This window comes from Theobroma cacao, chromosome 3 (genome assembly GCF_000208745.1).
Source record: "Theobroma cacao cultivar B97-61/B2 chromosome 3, Criollo_cocoa_genome_V2, whole genome shotgun sequence".
Classification (NCBI taxonomy): domain Eukaryota; kingdom Viridiplantae; phylum Streptophyta; class Magnoliopsida; order Malvales; family Malvaceae; genus Theobroma; species Theobroma cacao.
The window spans coordinates 25,828,255-25,846,487 of NC_030852.1; the positions used below are offsets into that span (position 1 = coordinate 25,828,255).

Sequence of the window (18,233 nt, forward strand, 5' to 3'; positions counted from 1 at the left end):
TATTGTTTGTTTGGCTTAACTTTTTTTTCAACTTATCCACTTTTTAAAAGAAAAAGCCAGGCCAAACAGGAATTTGGAAAAGCTCTTAAAAAAATAAGTAATTTTTTTTTAAAAAAAATAAAATTTTGAAAAAAGAGTTTTAGAAAAAGCTTCAAAGAGGAGCTTTCTCTCTTTTTTTTTTAAAAAAAACACGCCTATTTTTTAGAAGAATTTTTCTTTTTGCTTCAAAAATGTCCTCATCTATTAAAAATAATTCCAACATTATATGTTTTCATTTTTATATGATTTATTATTAATTATAAATTTTATGTTATATAAAAAATACTTTTTATACTTTTTATAAATGAAAAATAAAGTTAACTTTTTTCTATTATGAACAAATGAATTTGTGATTAATAGAAAATTATTTATTGAATACCTTTTATGGTAATTTTAATTAAAATTAGAACTTATATAAATTATTTTGTCAAACAACTTATTTATAAAATAACTTATAAAAATAAATTTACCAAACAGATTTAGCTTAATTTTAAAAGCTATTATTTTTCATAAGAGCTTTATAATAGCTTTTAAGCTAAAAAAAGCTAGGCCAAACAGGCTTTAAGTATTTGTTTGGCTTGACTTTTTTTTAGTTTATCTACTTCTTAAAAGCAAAAATCAAGTCAAACATGATTGTCAGGTCAAACATGACTTCTCAGCCTATAAGTCTTTTAACCTTATTTTGTTATGAATATTTTTGTGAATATCTATTTATTCTATCTATATCTAGATTTGATGTAAATTAGATTGAATTATGATTTAATTCATCTAATCTCTAAATGTTATCTTCATCTTGTAAATTCTATCAAGATAAGGGAGTTATTTGCCTATAAATAGGCCCCATCAGTTCATTTGTAAATATACACTTTAATAAGATCTATTTCCCCCCTAGATACTTTCTTTCTTCTCTTTAATTGTTCTTTCAGTTGTCTTTATTTATTTTTTTAAGTTATTTTTCATAACACGTTATCAGCACGATCCTCTCTAATCTCTCAAGTTTTGGAATTATTTTATTTTATCATCTTCAAGCTTCAAAAGGATTTCAATGATTCAATTTTGATTTATAATTTTAGCAAATTAGGTAAGTGTTGCTATGACTTTGTTTTCATCATCTCAAAGCTTTAAAAGGATTTCAATTATTGGTTTTTAATTTTTGGTTGTAACAAAATCAGGTAAGTGACCTGATATCTTTTTAGTATTTATATTCTCTTAAAATCAACCTGAATATGAATTTTACTATTATATAGTATATATTATATTAATATGAATTTTACTATCATATAATATATATTATATTCTGTCTCTTAGTTGGAAAGTGAATTTGCTATTATACAGCTATTAATGAAAAATCATAACTTCCACTTCCTGAAGTGAATGTGACAAACAAGCTATTAATAAAAAAATTATAAATTTGTCAATTCCCTTAAGTGAATGTGACATTATTTAATATTTATGATCATGGTCATGAATCTATCTATTCCCTGAAATGAATGCCACATTATTTAATAATTATGATCATGGATATGGAAGAGGTCGTTATAACAATTTATACTATCACTATTTTAATTTTAATTATAATTTTACCACAAGAAGTGGATAATAATTTTACTATCAGAATCTAAGAATAATTTTACCATTAGAAGTGGATGGATAATTTTTTCACTAGAAGTGGATGCATAATTTTACTACCAGAAATGGATGAATGTTGTAATCCACTGACTCACTAGAAGTGAATAACCTATCAAAAAAATATGGATGAATACTTTTAACCTAATAGAAGTGGATGAATAATGAAACGACAAAAATGGAAAGAAAAAAATGAGGAATATAGAAAACATATTATTATTGATGTGGCATGAAAGACCATTGGTTACGTACCTGTTGTACATCTTGAATTGAATCAAGCATCACCAAAAACTATAACATCTTGTGATGATTTTAATCATGGCCAAGTTGATATAGTACATCAAGATATCTATCCATCTTGAAAGAGGACTTGATTATATGATTGATAACGAAAATATTCATGGTTGATTTTCTTGTCCTGTAGAAGGAATTGATCATATAATAAGTAATGGGAATATCCGAGAATGAACTTAATAGTAATTGGTGTGTTTTAGTATAACTATATTATGAAGATGCTTTAATATGTTCTTATTATATTTAAAGGATATGTTCTTATTATGTGTTTTAATTATATATTTAATGTTATTTCATTTTAACTTCTAAATTTCTTATTGTATATATGTTCTTATTTAATGTTAGTTCTTCTATTACTTGTAATTATGGATGTTCATATTGTTAGATTCAAGATCTATGATGTAAATATATGTCTAGCAGATATTGCTATAACACGCATTATATTTAAAAATAAGAAATATTTTTTCTACTTAACAACAAAAAGAAAAAAAAATCAATGTCAATTCAATATCTGATAGTATAAAATTAATTGAAGGCTCCAAAAGAGCTAATATTTTACTACTTGGAGGAATAAAGTAATAGAAGATGTATTATTTTCTATTAAGTCTCAAAGAAGTTTATTAAGATATTTGTTTGAATAGATATCATATTGAGACAACGAATGAAGGAGACACTTAATACCTCTATATTGCAATTATCTCAAGTAGAAAGCATGTGTTAAAAAAAATTACTCGCTTTGTTATCAGAATTAAACTATACAAATATTAGAATAATTGAAACTCATAATAAACCAAATGTTTACTAATGATTTTGATGTTTGGCATGACCGGTTGGACCATCCCGGATCAATAATGATGCAAAAGAAAATAATTGAAAATTTATATGATCATTCGTTGAAAAACCAGAAGATTTTTCAATCTAATGAATTTTATGTGCTGCTTGTTCTGAAGGAAAATAAATTATAAGGCTATCACCAGCTAAAGTTGAGACTGAATTTCCTACGTTTTTTAATAATATTCAAGGTTATATGTTGATTGATACATCCACTATGTGAATCATTTAGATATTTTACGATTTTAATCGATGCATTGACTAGATGGTCACATGTGTGCTTATTATAGCTTGCAATTTGGCATTTGCAACCATTCATTTGCAAGCACATTTTCTTGGTTATGTAATTAAGATTATTTGTCTTGACAATGTGGATTTATATCTCAAGCCTTCATTATTGCATATTAGTTGGAATAACTATTGAACAACCTGTTGCTTATGCTTATACACAAATGGTTTAGCATAATTATTTATTAAATGCTTCTAACTGATTGCAAGCTTATGAAATTCAAACTCCCAATGTTGACTTAAGGGCATGCCATTTTGGATGCAGCAGCATTTGTATGCATCAGGCCAAACGAGTTATTATAAATTCTCCCTATACAGTTGGTTTATGGTCAGGAACCAAATATTTATCATCTAAAAATTTTTTGGATGTGCGGTATATGTTTCAATTGCTCCACCACAACGCACAAAGATGGGTCCTTAAAGGAGGTTAGGAATATATGTTGAATACAAATCTCCATTTGTAATTAAATATTTAGAATTATCGATAGGAGATTTATTCATGACAAAGTTAATCAATTGTTATTTTGATAAAACAATTTTTTCAACATTAGGGAGAGAAAATAAGTAGCTGAAAGAGGAAATTTCTTACAGTAAATTATCATTATTTAGTTTTGATCCTCGTACAAAGCAATATGGACTTGAAGTTCAAAAGATAATTATTTTGCAAAAATAGTAAATCAGTTGCCAGACGTATTTACTGACCTAAAGGGAATAACTAAATCTTATATACCAGCTACAAATGCTCCTATTAGCATTGATGTCCCTGTAGGACAAGGCACGCCAAAAGCGTGAAAATCAATCGGTTCCAAAGATAAAATCCTCAAAAAAAAAAGGAGCAAATATTTAAGATGGTCAGAAAGAGGAAGTAGAAACTCTAGAAGAGACCCCTGACATAATTGAGAAAAATTTTAGAAGAAATTCAGGTATCTGAAATAATTGAAAAAAAAGATATCTCAATCAATTATGTCATGATAGGAAAATATGAAACCGGTAAATAAAAATCGATGACATTTTGTATATAATATAGAGCTCACTATTATGAAAGAAAAATGAGGATCTTGAACTTATATAAATGATTGGCCAATGTGGAAAGACGCAATCAAAATGGAATTGAATTCAATTACAAAACGTGAAGTTTTTGGACTTGTAGTCCGTACGCCAAATGGTGTAAAACCAGTGAGATATAAATGGGCATTTGTGTGAATACGAAATGAGAAAAATGAGATTATGAGATATAAAGCACAACTTATCACACAATGTTTTATCCAAAGATTTGGTATTAAATATGAAAAGAGATATATTCTCTGTGGTGGATACAATTACAATTCTATATTAACTAGTCTGGCAATAAATGAGAAAATGAAAATGCGTCTAATCAGTGTAGCTACAGCCTATTCATATAGCTCATTTGATATCGATATCTATATGAAAATCCTTGAAGGATTTAAGTGCCTGAAGCACAAAATTTGAATTCTCGAGAAATTTATTCGATTAAATTAAATAAATCTTTATATAGATTAAAGCAATCCAGACACATGTAGTATAATCTCCTCAGTACAAATTTGTTGAAAGAAGGCTATAGTAGTAATCCTATATGCCCATGTATTTTATAAAAGGGGTTTAGATTTGAATTTATTATAATTGTTCGAGAAACATGTGGCATGTAAACCAAGAAGAAAATTCCAACAACATTATATGAGGATAATATTACTTGCATAGCACAGTTAAAGGAAATATATATTAAAGGCGATTGAACAAAACACATAGTTCGTCAAAATTCTTTACTCATGATCTCCAAGAAAAGGGTGAAATTAGTGTTAAACAAATTCAGTCAAGTGACAATCTAGCAGAGTTGTTCACCAAAGCCCTTCTTATTGCAACATTTGAAAAGTTAGAATGTATCATTTTAAAGATCTCTATCATGCAATTATCAGGGGCAGTAAAATGCGTATTGTATTGTTTTTCTTCATCAAGGTTTTTCCCACTGGGTTTTTCTTGATAAGGCTTTTAATAAGACAGTATTTCATAAGCGTATTCTTGAAAAAAATTATGTACTATTTTTCATTCACTCAGATTTTTTTCCATGAGGATTTTTCCTTGTAAGGTTTTAACGAGGTATATTCTTAATATAATGGATATTCAAGGGGGAGTGTTATGAATATTTTTGTGAATATCCATTTATTCTATCTATATCTAGATTTGATGTAAATTAGATTGGATTAGGATTTAATTCATCTAATCTCTAAGTGTTATCTTCATCTTGTAAATTCTATTAAGATAAGGGAGTTATTTGCTTATAAATAGGCCCCATCAGTTCATTTGTAAATATACACTTCAATAGGATCTATATTCCCCCATAAATACTTTCTTTCTTCTCTTTAATTGTTCTTTCAGTTATTTTTATTTATTCTTTTAAGTTATTTTTCATAATATATTTGACTTAGTCCTAATAACGTAGCCCGTTATTTGACTTAGTGCCTATTTGGTTTGGCTTTTGTTCAGCTTATCTATCTCTTAAAAGCAAAAGTCAGGTTCAAATATGATTATTGAGAACAATTTTTTTTTAAAAAAAAAAGAGCTTAAAGAAAAGCTATAAGGAAGAGCTTTCTCTTATTTTCTTTTAAAAATACATCAATTTTTCAAAAAATATCTATATGTCAATCAATCTCCCTCTCCTCTCTTTCCCTTTGTAAATTATTATTTTTCAACGTAAATCACGATCTCCCTCTCTTTTACTTCTCTCTATAAAAACTACTAAAAAAAACAGAAGACTTAACAAAAGAATATGGAAATCTAGAATTTTTTTGTTCTTACAAAGATTAAGAGAAAAAAAATCTAAAATTCAAAACTATATTCAGATACTATTTAAAGGTTTTCTCTCTTTTTCATCAAAAAGGATTTTAATGTTAAATACATCGTTTTCTCTTTTCTTTTCTTTTTTGGGAATTAAAGTATCATAGTCTGATTGATTGCTATATCAATAAAAATCTAATACTATTGCTACTATACAAGTTTAAGAGTTGTTCCATTTCTTTATTGATTTTTTTGATTTTAACATTTAAAATTATATATAAACTTAAAGCGTTACATTATAGCTTATTAGGCAATTGAAGATAACATGAATACTCTTTATGGTAATTTTAACTGCTATTAGAGCTTATATAATTTATTTTATTAAACAATTTATCAAACAGTTTTAGCTTAATTCTAAAAGTTATTATTTTTCATAAGAGCTTCATAATAGGTTTTAAGTTAAAACAAAAGCTAAGCCAAACAGGTTCTTAGTCTTAAACGTCCAGAATATTTGCCTATTATGTGACTTAGTCTTATAAGTCTTTTAACCTTATCTGACTTAGTCTTAATAACGTTGCATGTTATCTGACTTAGTCTTAAATGTCCAAAATATTTCCTGAGACGTTGCTTGTTATATGACTTAGTCTTAAACTTTCAAAATATTTCTTAAACGTTACATTTTATTTGACTCAACATCTTGATTCTATGCTAATTTTATATTGATTTTCTATAACGTTAACTTTCTGCTTTGCGTATAAATACAACCTGCCTACCTCATTCACAAACACACCAACCCTCTCATCTTCTCTGAAGCTTTCTCTTCATACTCTTTCTCTATTTTCCTTCGGTTTTATTTTTTCAAGAAAGTCTTTCTATTATTCCTACTATCCCTTAATAGTTTGTACAAACTATAAGAAATGATCTATTGAATCTTGAAAGATAATCGCTACAATCTTTTTGCACTGAATTTTGTATTCTGAAGGAATGAAAATTATTCTTAAAACAGTGATACCACACTTCAGACTTTTTTAGTATTTTATTTGCTTTATTATATTTATCCATTCTTTTTTAGTTTATTTCTAACAATCTGCATATAGAATATCAAAATAAAAAAAAAATTCGGTTACACTTGGGATGAAAACAAAGGCTTTGCTAGAAGCCCGACATATTCAGTCATAAGCTTAAACCTCACCCAAAAATCATCTCACAGACATAATATCCCTGTACAGCAAAAGATTCAAAAACACAGAATTTACAAGAGAAACACAATGAGTAGAAAGACCATCCTCCATTCCTCTAGCATGAAATAGAATCAGTTTCGCCTTCACGCCATGCCATCCTCAAAGCACTGTATAAACCAGAATAATGACACTATCTCGAGACACAACTACATTAGGTTACCACATAGCAGCCAAAACATAATATCATGCCATCAATACACACCAACATATCACAAACCACACTAATCAAAGGCCATTGGTAAGTTAGTTGTCCACTGGATCCCTTTTTTAGCCAAGAATCCCGAAGATGGCTTTTGTATTATTTTCGGATTTAAGTTCTCCGATGGAGTGTTTTGCTAAAACAGGGAATAAAAAAAAAAAGAGTTAACGTGCCGTTAGTAAACTTCCATTTATTAGACAGATGGCATAATTTTGTAAGAGGGGTAGGAAATGGGACGCCAATTCGGAACAGAAGATTTACATTCCTCTTAATAAAGACGAGCTTAATCTGATTTAAAAATTAAAAAACAGTATATATATATATATATATATATATATATATATATATAATAACAAAAAAGTTCTATAATCATTGAAGTGAGATAGTCAACTTTGTAGTTGTAGGGTATTTTAAATTTTAATGAGTTTTGCATTATACAATACTAAAACCTCGTGGGGAAATTCTTACACAGTGCAGTACGTGTCCAAGTGATCCAAGTTCCATATGGATGTTTAAGGTTTCGCCGTAATCGATATGACCAACTACATTCCAACACCTGTCATTATCCTTACCTAATTGTCATGACCCTATATTCACCCATTGAATCATTTGCCACATAAAATGAGATTAATACGGCGCCGTCCTCTCCGGCTGCAAAGGACAAATAAACTGCAAACCTAGGAATGGGTTGGGGGATGAGCAGTGCCAGCACCAAGCTGAGATACATATATATTTGGTGATGTAGCCAGATGGTGGGCACTGGGTTCGTTTTGGCCAAGCAAGACTTGATGGGACCGTGCACCGTCCACTGCCTGTCTTTGTCCAGTATTGGTTCGAGGGGGTTCGAAGCAAGCCAAGCCTTAGGCAGTAGGCACCCCCATCCATCCAGGGCAAGGACAGCTTTGGCATGGTCAACCCACTCTCTCCTGTCCAGCCTTACGCTTGCAACTTCAATTCCATGTGCCAATTATCTTAGCTGCATGGTCACTGTCATCCCAGTCAGCCGGTTTTGAAATGCAGCTGCTATCTAAATGGAGAATTCTCTCTTGAAGCAGTCGACGTAAAACTCCTTTATTTGATGAAGACTTTGCATGCCTTGGCCGACCCACCAATGCTATTTATACTTTATATTTAATATTAAATACCAAATTTTATTGATACATACAACAAAGAATTCAGATGATGTACTACATCAATACTCTAATATTAATTCGCCTTAAAAAGAAAAGTCACTGATAATGAACTCCATTAAATTTCTCTAATACCTCCCGGCAGGGCAGGGTAAGCATACAATAAAGTGCCACACCCACACTGCCTTATCTAAAATTCAGTGGCCAAAAAGAAAAAAAAAAGATACTTTAAAAACAAGTTAGTGAACTTTCAAAATAAAAAAACAAGTTAGTGACTTGCACACGCTTAATTCTAAGATCCAAATCTGTAGAATTCTGGGCCTTTCTGCCTAGTGAAGTTGCATCCCAAATTTGGAGCGTAGATGGACCCATTTCAACTTAATAATGAATAAGTTAGTAGCTACTAGCTAATAATGAGCCCCAGAGGCTGGACCCATACGGTAGATCGCGTATCTCTCGTAATCATAGTCATAGGTCAAACTTCAAACCAGAGCCGCTTCTTTGCAGCTTAACCGAACACAACAACCGTTTTAAATATGGTGCAAACACATTGTCTGGTGGGTTCAAAATCATTGCAGCGTGATTTCGAATTGACTTGCCCGAGTTAAGATTTGACAGGGACTGGTACCTAGAGAGCACGGTCTTAGAATGGTACAAATCTCTCTCAGGCCCTGTCAATGTCAACCATCACCGTGTGAGCCACTAAGATCTAATGGGCCTATCACCTATGGTATCAAAATTGCTGCTGCCCGAAGGGATATCCAATTATCAAATATTTTGTATTTGATTGAACAATAAATTTTCATCACGTTCTTTTGATTTACATGAAATTTGTTAGTCAGATACGAAGACACTCTACCTACGTTAATTTGTTTTTATGACAAATTTATTTTCCTTGAGAAGTTATTGTTGGCCATGCAATATTACCACCAATCAATTTAAAGTAGGATGCTAATTAAATCTCAATAAAAGCAAAATTAAACCGGTTCTTGAACTTATAGTAATTACAGAATATTACAAAAAAAAAAGGAAAAGAAGTTTTTGGATTTCAGCGGAGGCAGCTCCCTGCGCTATTCCTCCATGGAACCGTCTCTGGTTCATTCTAATTGTTTTCAAAAAGCACTATTCTAGGTCAACTCTTCCCTTCTGGGGCCACCGTCTTAAGATACACCAAAGAAAACATGACCGCCGCCTACTTCTCTTATCTCTGGCTGCGTCACTCAGATTTCTGAGCTGCACCATTAACACATTTCAAGCGAGCAATCAGCTCATCCTGCACAGTTCAGTCCATCATTAGATGAGCCCACAACCAGAATTTAACAGTAATTAGCTAAAAGCATGGATGTAGACACTGTCATTTATCATAGTCTTGAGAATGTAGTTGCATTGCACCCATAAAGCGAATGAATCACTATTCTTGGACCACTAAACATGATCAATCCAGAGGCTTAAAATTAAAAGAAGACTTTCAAGACAGTTTCCAAGATAGCTTTCACAAGAACATGCCTTCTTTCCTTTGGGTGAAAGTCCTTTTTCCTTGAGAAGGGCACGAAGCCTCTCTACAGTCAAACTATGGTAATCCTTCTCAGTCGCACGACTGCTTGATCCCTCTGCAAGTTTTTAAGTTGTTAGGGGAACTCAACATAATAATACAACTAATAATATTGAGAATAACAAGACCATTACCCTAAACAAGGAATAATCGAGACAGAATTTCAACAGAAAAATTTCATACTGATGCTACAGGTCAATAGGGTGGTTTTCTGAAAATGGAATTGCTACAATATTACATACCAAGTTGCTAACTTAATTATGCAAACTCATCACTAGAAATCAATCAGAAGAAAAAAGAAACATTTGAAATCTCTAACAGTCTAACTATACCCATCCAAATGTAAATCCAAAATCTCAGTGTCATATATTGTATATTTCCTTCTAATTAAAGACATTTTCTATATCCATCTCAATCTAATAGGTTTGTATGGATAAGCAATATGCAAAGTGAAAGATTCAACTTCTACCAAGGTGATCAACAATATTGTGAGAGAATAAAAGTTTTAAATCAAGAGCCTGAAGGACCAACAGATAGGCCAAGACTGACATAAAACACATAAAACAGAATGGAGCTACTCCTAAAATACTGCATCAGTATTAAATAACCATGCTGTACAACAATTATTGTTTAATCTAGAGACTGAATTGTACTATAGACTAGCTTTTAACATGTAAAGTAAAATACCAGCTATAAATGACCATGGTGACATTCTAGTTTCTTGACAATGTTGACCCCATGCATGTAGATACACACATAAGTAATAGTATAAAACATCTATTGACTAACCCGGTCGAGAACCACTTTGTGTATTGGCTTTCTTTGCTGAAGCCCTGCTATCCATGACTCTTTCAGCAGCCCTGGGGGAAAAAATTGGCAGGCATCAAACAATCTAGCCTAGACTCAAGTATTATCACAAGTAATAACATATCTTTTGCTCTAGATATCTACAGGAATGCAATAGTACATCATGTAATCCATACAATTTGCTACAAACAGCAGGCTGAACTAAGCTACAGAAGCATGCTTACATCCTGAACCCAAAATGAGGGTTAAAAAGAATCATAACTTCATAAGACCATTAACAGAATTATACACAATATGTACCAAGACAAGTTAAATGTCATTCACCCAAGAAAGATAAAATCAATACCTCTTTCTAGGACCCTCAGCTGAAACTTTCACATCCTTGGAACTGGAATCACCCTTCTTGTTATTGAGCATGAGTGATCTAATAAGTATGTTTTGTTGGTTTGTCTTTATGAGCTGGCTCTCTGCATGTACAAGGGAGAGAAAGATTATCTAGCTTGTGAGCACGAACAAATCTCAAAACTATGTTCTTGCATGACTGCCCATCTTCTGGGGATTCCACAAGATACAAAGCAGAAAAAAGCATGCATATTCAAATCATACCCAAGAGGACTCTAACATAGTTTTGGGTATTTACTCTACTTCTTGCATTTATGTATAAAACATGGAACCAACAACACATAACATAGCGATCAAATCAACATAGCAAAATTTAAATCACCATACAACACTGATGATATGTTTATACAATTATAAATATGTAACTAAGTTACAGCTAGAAAGAAATATAGATATAGGGCATCAAATTTTATTTCCTTCAGATAATTCTGAAAGACTATAAAATCTGCATATACTTAGCATTGAGAATGTTAAGCTCCCAAACACAGGAGTCACATAAATAAACTGTTTTGGCGAGTTTCAGATCTGAAATTTTCAATGAATTTTTTAAATCACTTTCTGTTAATATTTTCATAAATTAGGTAAGCTTCAGAAGTACACATTGATTATAATTTTAATTTAGTCAAAAAAGGAAAAATAACCAATGACAAAGTGGTAAACCAGGTACCAAAATGCAATTAAGAATAGTAAGCCTTAAGAATTGTTTCTTCAATAATGAGATTCCAATCAAGAGCAATCACAGTCTAAGCCTCTTTCACAAAAACTAGAACGCACTAGTTGGCAGAAGGCTACCTAGAGATTCCTCCCAAACAGGTTGCACACATTTATTTTGAAGTCCTTTACTGAAAAAGTCAGAATTTTAGATTACCATTTTTTAATAGAGAAATATTAAAGTACACTTAAGATCCTATGCATTAAATATAGAAATGATAGCATTAACAACAATGATAAATGATTCTCACGGTGCAAAAGCAGAGATTTTGAGGGCTAGAGGCGCAACAAAATTAAATTAAATAAAAGTAATGGGAAAACTCTCAAAACATATAGCAAAGCCTTAGTAAGCTGAATTTACAGAAACCTGGCGGAGTTGTGTTGTGCTCACAAATGTAAACTCGCATTCCCCCCTGCAAAATTTTGCAATATAAGCAACATCATTTTACATAATGACAGGCTCTTGGAACAAGCGTCTAACTTTTTCAAAAAAAATCAGAAGACTAAAAGGATAATCAGTTTAAAATATAAAAATAGAAAACAATTTGGGCGAGAAATATTAACAATTAACTGAAAAGGACAATATTAGTTAAAAAGATCCAATGATGCATTCCATGAAAGAAACTTTTTAGCAGTAGTATAGGTTATTGCAATAATTCAAGCTAGATAGCCACCAAACAAGTATCCTTTACGAAGCCTTCCTGAGCTGAATCATTAATTTAACCAAATAAGAAACTCTTCTTCACTTGTTTCCATTTGAAAAGCATACTATATAAATGGAACTGGAAAACAGGTTTTACTTTTTTATGTGTTTCAGGGAGACTCCTTGAAAGAAATAGCATGGGATACTTAAAGAGTTGCCAGAAACATAGCTGCTCAAGAGGCTGGAATCATAAACTAGGATGTTCATCTTAACAAGTAAAATAAAAGCAGGGGAGACAGAAGAAGCCAAATGGGCAGGGAGCTCCATTGTCTTACAATCTTCCAGAATCCTGGTAATGTAAAATCTTTGTGTGACAAGAAACAGTTAACAGTAATTGGAAACGCAAAAGGTATGGTGATACAGAGAGGTATCAAAAAAGCTGTTACTTGAGAAGTTTCTTGAACCCATTGAAGAACAGAACACTTGGGGAAATTGCTCTAGCTTGAAAAGTAGAGCACAGGACATTAAAAAAGAAAGATAACATGTCCAAAATCCCAAAACCACTGTAAAGCATAAGAATCCCGGGGTCTAACCAGCTGTCTCATAAACCCTTACTACTAACACATGAAAGGAACAATCAGACAGTGAAAGGATAAAGGTTATGCTGTATCAAACGCATCTGTGCAAATGATGACATGCTTAGAATAGAAATGCTAAACAGGCAAAGATGACATGACATTGTTTTATATTGGTTGGTTCATGTGTCTGGTACCCTAAAATCACAGGAAATTATCTCAAGTTAAAATGAAGACGCCCTAAAAGAATTTTTCTAAGGAAAACAAAAATGGTTCTTCCTAAGAGATCATCATTTAAAACACATCTCTACAATCAAATCTTGACCCAATGTAAAAAAAAAAAAGTGTATTTCACTAATAAATGTTTTGATTAGCTAAAGTAACTATTTGCTCTCTAATTTCAATGTCAAATGTTCCACCGTTAACCCTAGGTAATCACCAATCAAGCATCAAACTTACTCACATTTAGGAAAGGAACCATTCATCAATGAACACAGTAATTAAAATGCCTAAAATTCGACATAGCCTAAAACGCCGATTTAGAACCCTAAACTATCTCTTTTCGCTGCTAAAATCATACGATCCTACTTTAAGATTATTCTCCTAAGCTAATCCCAAACCCTGTTTTAGGCTGAATACAGTAAAACTAATTTACTTTACCAAACAATTTCACTGCTTTCACTTGTCGCATTTTATCGGGGACTAAAGCACAAAAATGAAGAAACAGATATACCAATAGAGACTTAAAAAGAAATCAAATTAATTAAATAAAGGAGTGAAAAAAATGGGGGGACGGTGAAAAAAGAAAAAGAACCAGATTGGAGGCAATGACGGTGGAAGAGAGGTGGCCACGAGAGGGAAGGTTGCAGAGGAACTTGGAAGCGCCAGAAGGTGTTTGATCATGATCAAAGGGCTGAGAAGACGAGCCCTCCATGGGCCTTGAAACAAAAACCCTCGCTCCCAAAGGGTTTTTTTTTTTTTTTTTTCGAGAGAGAGAGGGAATGAAGGTAAGAAGGTGAAAAGGGGAGTCAGGGGAAGGAGTCAAGAGAAAAAGAGGTGTGGTGTGAATGGTTGTAGACTTTTCTCGGTGAACGTTGCACGACCGTACCCCTCACCTGCTACTATTGTTTTCCCGCTATATACACGGGTTTTTCTTTTTTGTTTTTTTTTTTGTGCTGTAATAATGTAGCTTTTGCAGATAATTATATGCTCTGTTTGCTTTTTCAGAATTTAAACGAGAAAAACGAAAAATAATTGATGCTGAAAGTGAATCAAACAAACAGAGAACAAACGTGTTTTAAAAATTAAATAATGTTGCTAGATTTTTTTTTTAAAAGAAAAAGGGATTTCAACCGATGAGATTATTCATTAATTAATAAATTAAATACTTAAAAGTAAATTTATATATTTTTAATATCAAAACAACAAGTATTTTTAATTTTTTAGGAGGTTAGGGCTCGAGGATAACTATGTTTAGAATAATTTAGAATAAAAAAATAATGTTTTAAAAAAAATTTATTTTTTCTATTAAGTTCAATCAAGACACTGTAAAAAAGGTCAAATAAACTCTTATGTCTTTAATTAAAATATTTGTTATCATTTTCTAATCACATGATACTAATTTGAAAAGTAAAAATATCATGTGATAATGTCATTATGTCACATAAACATATCAAGTCGTTATTCATTATAACATACGTTAGCACCACATAATATAAAAATAATAATAATTAATCAAATACTAATTATAAGAATCTATTTGATTCAAAATAAAAATATAATGATTCAGTTAAATGCAATAAAAGAATAAATACTTATTTAAATTTTTTAAATAATTTAATTTTTTTAAATATTATGTAAAAGAAAAAAACCTAAGTCTCTTTGGTCCAGAAGATTTTTTATCAAAATCATCCTTTTTATTAATAAGAAGTTAGTAACTATCACATAAAATTCAACTATTTATATTTTTAAAACATGGAAACAACTTAAAAAAAAAAAAAAGAGTTTGTCTCTCTAACTTTTGGAAATCATCACAAGATTATTTTAGATCCAACTCTTGTATGGAAACCATTTCAATTTCTTTGCTATGGCATCAAGATGTATTTGGATATCTTTCCAATACTTCTATTTAAAAAAGACAAAGTTAATATTCAACCCAATTTCTAGAATTGTTTCTTTCATATAAGAAACCAAAAGGAAACTCTATTTAAAAAATTCAAAATTTGTTATTTGAATTAGTAAAATTACAAAAAAAAATTGAATTCAATTTGTCATTTTATTCTTACATCAATACAATAAGACAATGAATACAAGTTTAGACGTATGGTCTTAATGTTTTACTTTTAATTGCTTTTAAAATAAAATTTAATGAGAATTTGAAAAATGAAAAAAATAATGAGATGATTTTTTTTATCCTTCAAAAATAAATTATTTTTAAATTTTTTTTTTTTTAATTTTAACTATATTTAATCAAGATAAAAAATTGAAACAACTCTACAAAGAGAAAATACAGCTGCAACTGCAATCATGAGGAAGAGAAGAACGACAAAAGGTGTGGCTTCTGAAAGGATTGCCGAGACTATGCTTCAGTTTTACATAAATGATGGACCAAGGCTTAAGATTTTCCAAAATGTCGTGTTTGTGTTGAGCATTGGTTTTATTGCTTTTGTTGCCATTTTTTATGTCATGGGTAAGTTGTACTTTGTTCATAGGGAGGCTTGAAAAGTATATTAATATTAGCAAAATTAAGTTCCAATCTGTTAATTTTCAATTTTGCTTTAATGGATTCGATTTCTCTCTCTTTTTTTTTTATAATATCAATATATTTTAATTTTTTTATTATAAAACAAATAAAATAACCAAAAACCTAATTATCTACATAAAAAGATTTTGAATAATATCTTTTTGCCCAAATTCATTTCATCCCAACGACGTTGAATAATTTTTCAATACATATTATTTTTATGTTAAATTCCTTTTTTATTTTAATTTTTAAACTTTTATCTGTACTGTGAAAGTAACTTCAAGTTTTTATATTCAAATGAAATACAAAGATAGATAACAAATTATACGCTATATTTATAAAATGTTATTATTATATGCTATGTTTTAAAGAATATTGTTATAATTGAAAAAAAATTGTTACAAGTTTTAATTCCAAAACTTTATATTGTAGTGAAATACAAATAAGCAAGTTACATGCCATATTTAATAGAAAAAAGAAAAACAAAATGACACTACAAGCTTAAGCACTTCAGCAGAAGATGGTACACACCAAAACGTCAACAGTAAATGTTACACACCGAGGTTAAAACTTCAGCACAAGATGTTACACACTAATGCCAAAGTCAAAATAAAAGATGTTATATTACATGCTAAGGTTAAATCTACAGCACTTAATGTTGCACATTAAAGTCAAAGCATAAAAGCTAAAGCAGAAGATATTACACATAAGGTCAAAGTTTCAATACTAAATGTTACATGCCAAGACGAAAGCTTTAGCACAAAATGTTACACGTCAAAGCTTATTTCTTCTTATTGATGTTACACACTAAATTATGAATCACTTTGTTATATGTTAAGATATGTTATAGCAAACTTGAATCATTGAAAAACTCAACACCAATAAATCTAATAACTTGTTGTTACTTACCATGTCATGCTTTTTAGTTTGTAAATCAACAATTAAAGGTTTTGTGAATGTAAACTACTAAATCTAAAAATATGTTATGACTTTTCATGTTATTCTCTTTGGTTTGTAAATTGACGACAATTTGACAAGATGACAAGAGATAGAAAAAAATGATGATAATGGTAAAATTAGAAAAAGCTAGATAACGAGAGAGAGAAATAAAGCACAGGACAGAATGAGGAGTACAACAAATAAATGACGAGAGAAAAAAATTGAAAGCATTTAATTTGTTTGAAATAATTTTAAGTGCATTTTTTTTAACTTTGATTTAAAATAATTAAATTTATTTTGATAATTATTTTTAAAATCATTTTTATCGGAAGGATTATTTTTCACAATTTTTTCAAAAATAATCTTTAATCTTAGTCTATGAAAGATTTTGTCCAGTAACTCAACTCCTGAATAAATTTTGTAAAGTACAATACAAATCTGAGAAAAGGAAACCAAAAGAAAAAAGAAAAAAAAGAGAGGGGAAGCTTGTTTATCGATCTTTTGCATCAGTTCTCTTATTTCGTTTTTGGTGTTCAAGTTGTTGTCTAAAGGTTTTTTACTTTTTCTGATTTTGGTCTTGTGCTATTCTGGTGTCTTATGTTGGTTGGATGTTGTGGGACGCTTGCTTGGGGTGGATGCTTGCTGGCTTAGGGGAAAATGTTTGGAGGTCTGCTTTTAAAGAGGAGACTTCTTGACGCTATGGTTGTGTTGTTGAGTCTAAGTTGAGAAAATGCTTCCTGCGAGGTTTTCTTGGCTTCTCATGGCATTTTGTTTTTGTTGATGTCAAATTTGAGACAGTAAATATTATAGTAAATATGATCAACAAAAATAAATTTATAGTTTAAACGATAATCAACATAGAATATTTTCCGATTGTAAGGTTATATAATTAGGATTCATAATACTGTTGTTGCAAAAATTATTCTTTTAGAAGGGGTTCAGGAAGTGGGGCTTTGGCTAAAAGAGTGGAGGATCCAACTCTTGAGTTGTAATCTTTTCGTTCGTCACCGACAGGCAGCAGAATATTATTGCAATAGTATTACCATTATTAATGAGCTAAACCACTTTCTATTTTGACTTGGACCCATACTCAAAATATTCCAGCACTAGCCTAGCTTTCGGAAAGAAGAGATGTTCTTATCCAATCATAATGTCGTTAATTAGGATTAATTTCAACAATATTTACCAGCATATATATGCTACATGCCCAAAAGTACTGTAGGTAAATTTCCTTTATTCTTTTTCCTCTATTGATATTTACACAAAAATATATTTTTTAAAATCTTATCATTATATCAAATTTTCACAAACTATGAACTATCGTATATGGATAGTTTCGCTATACATTAATTTAATACAAACTATTTGTGTCTTTTGACACGTGAAAGGAACATTTTGTACTAACTAATTATTAAAAGTA

The 18,233-nt window shown here is 30.5% G+C and overlaps 1 protein-coding gene across 2 annotated transcripts; it reads right to left on the minus strand.

The window, feature by feature from the left end:
* Positions 9,375-14,247, minus strand: LOC18605093. 2 transcript variants are annotated; one of them, XM_007037903.2, is made up of 6 exons: positions 13,946-14,244; positions 12,281-12,326; positions 11,147-11,267; positions 10,783-10,853; positions 9,948-10,051; positions 9,375-9,714 (listed from the first exon to the last, which is right to left on the minus strand). In XM_007037903.2, exons 1-6 carry the CDS (start codon positions 14,063-14,065, stop codon positions 9,658-9,660), a joined length of 519 nt encoding a protein of 172 aa, XP_007037965.2. In that variant the 5' UTR covers positions 14,066-14,244; the 3' UTR covers positions 9,375-9,657. The 2 variants fall into 2 exon arrangements, with proteins under 2 accessions (XP_007037965.2, XP_007037966.2); XM_007037904.2 differs by lacking the exon at positions 9,375-9,714 and having other exon boundaries at positions 9,768-10,051; positions 13,946-14,247.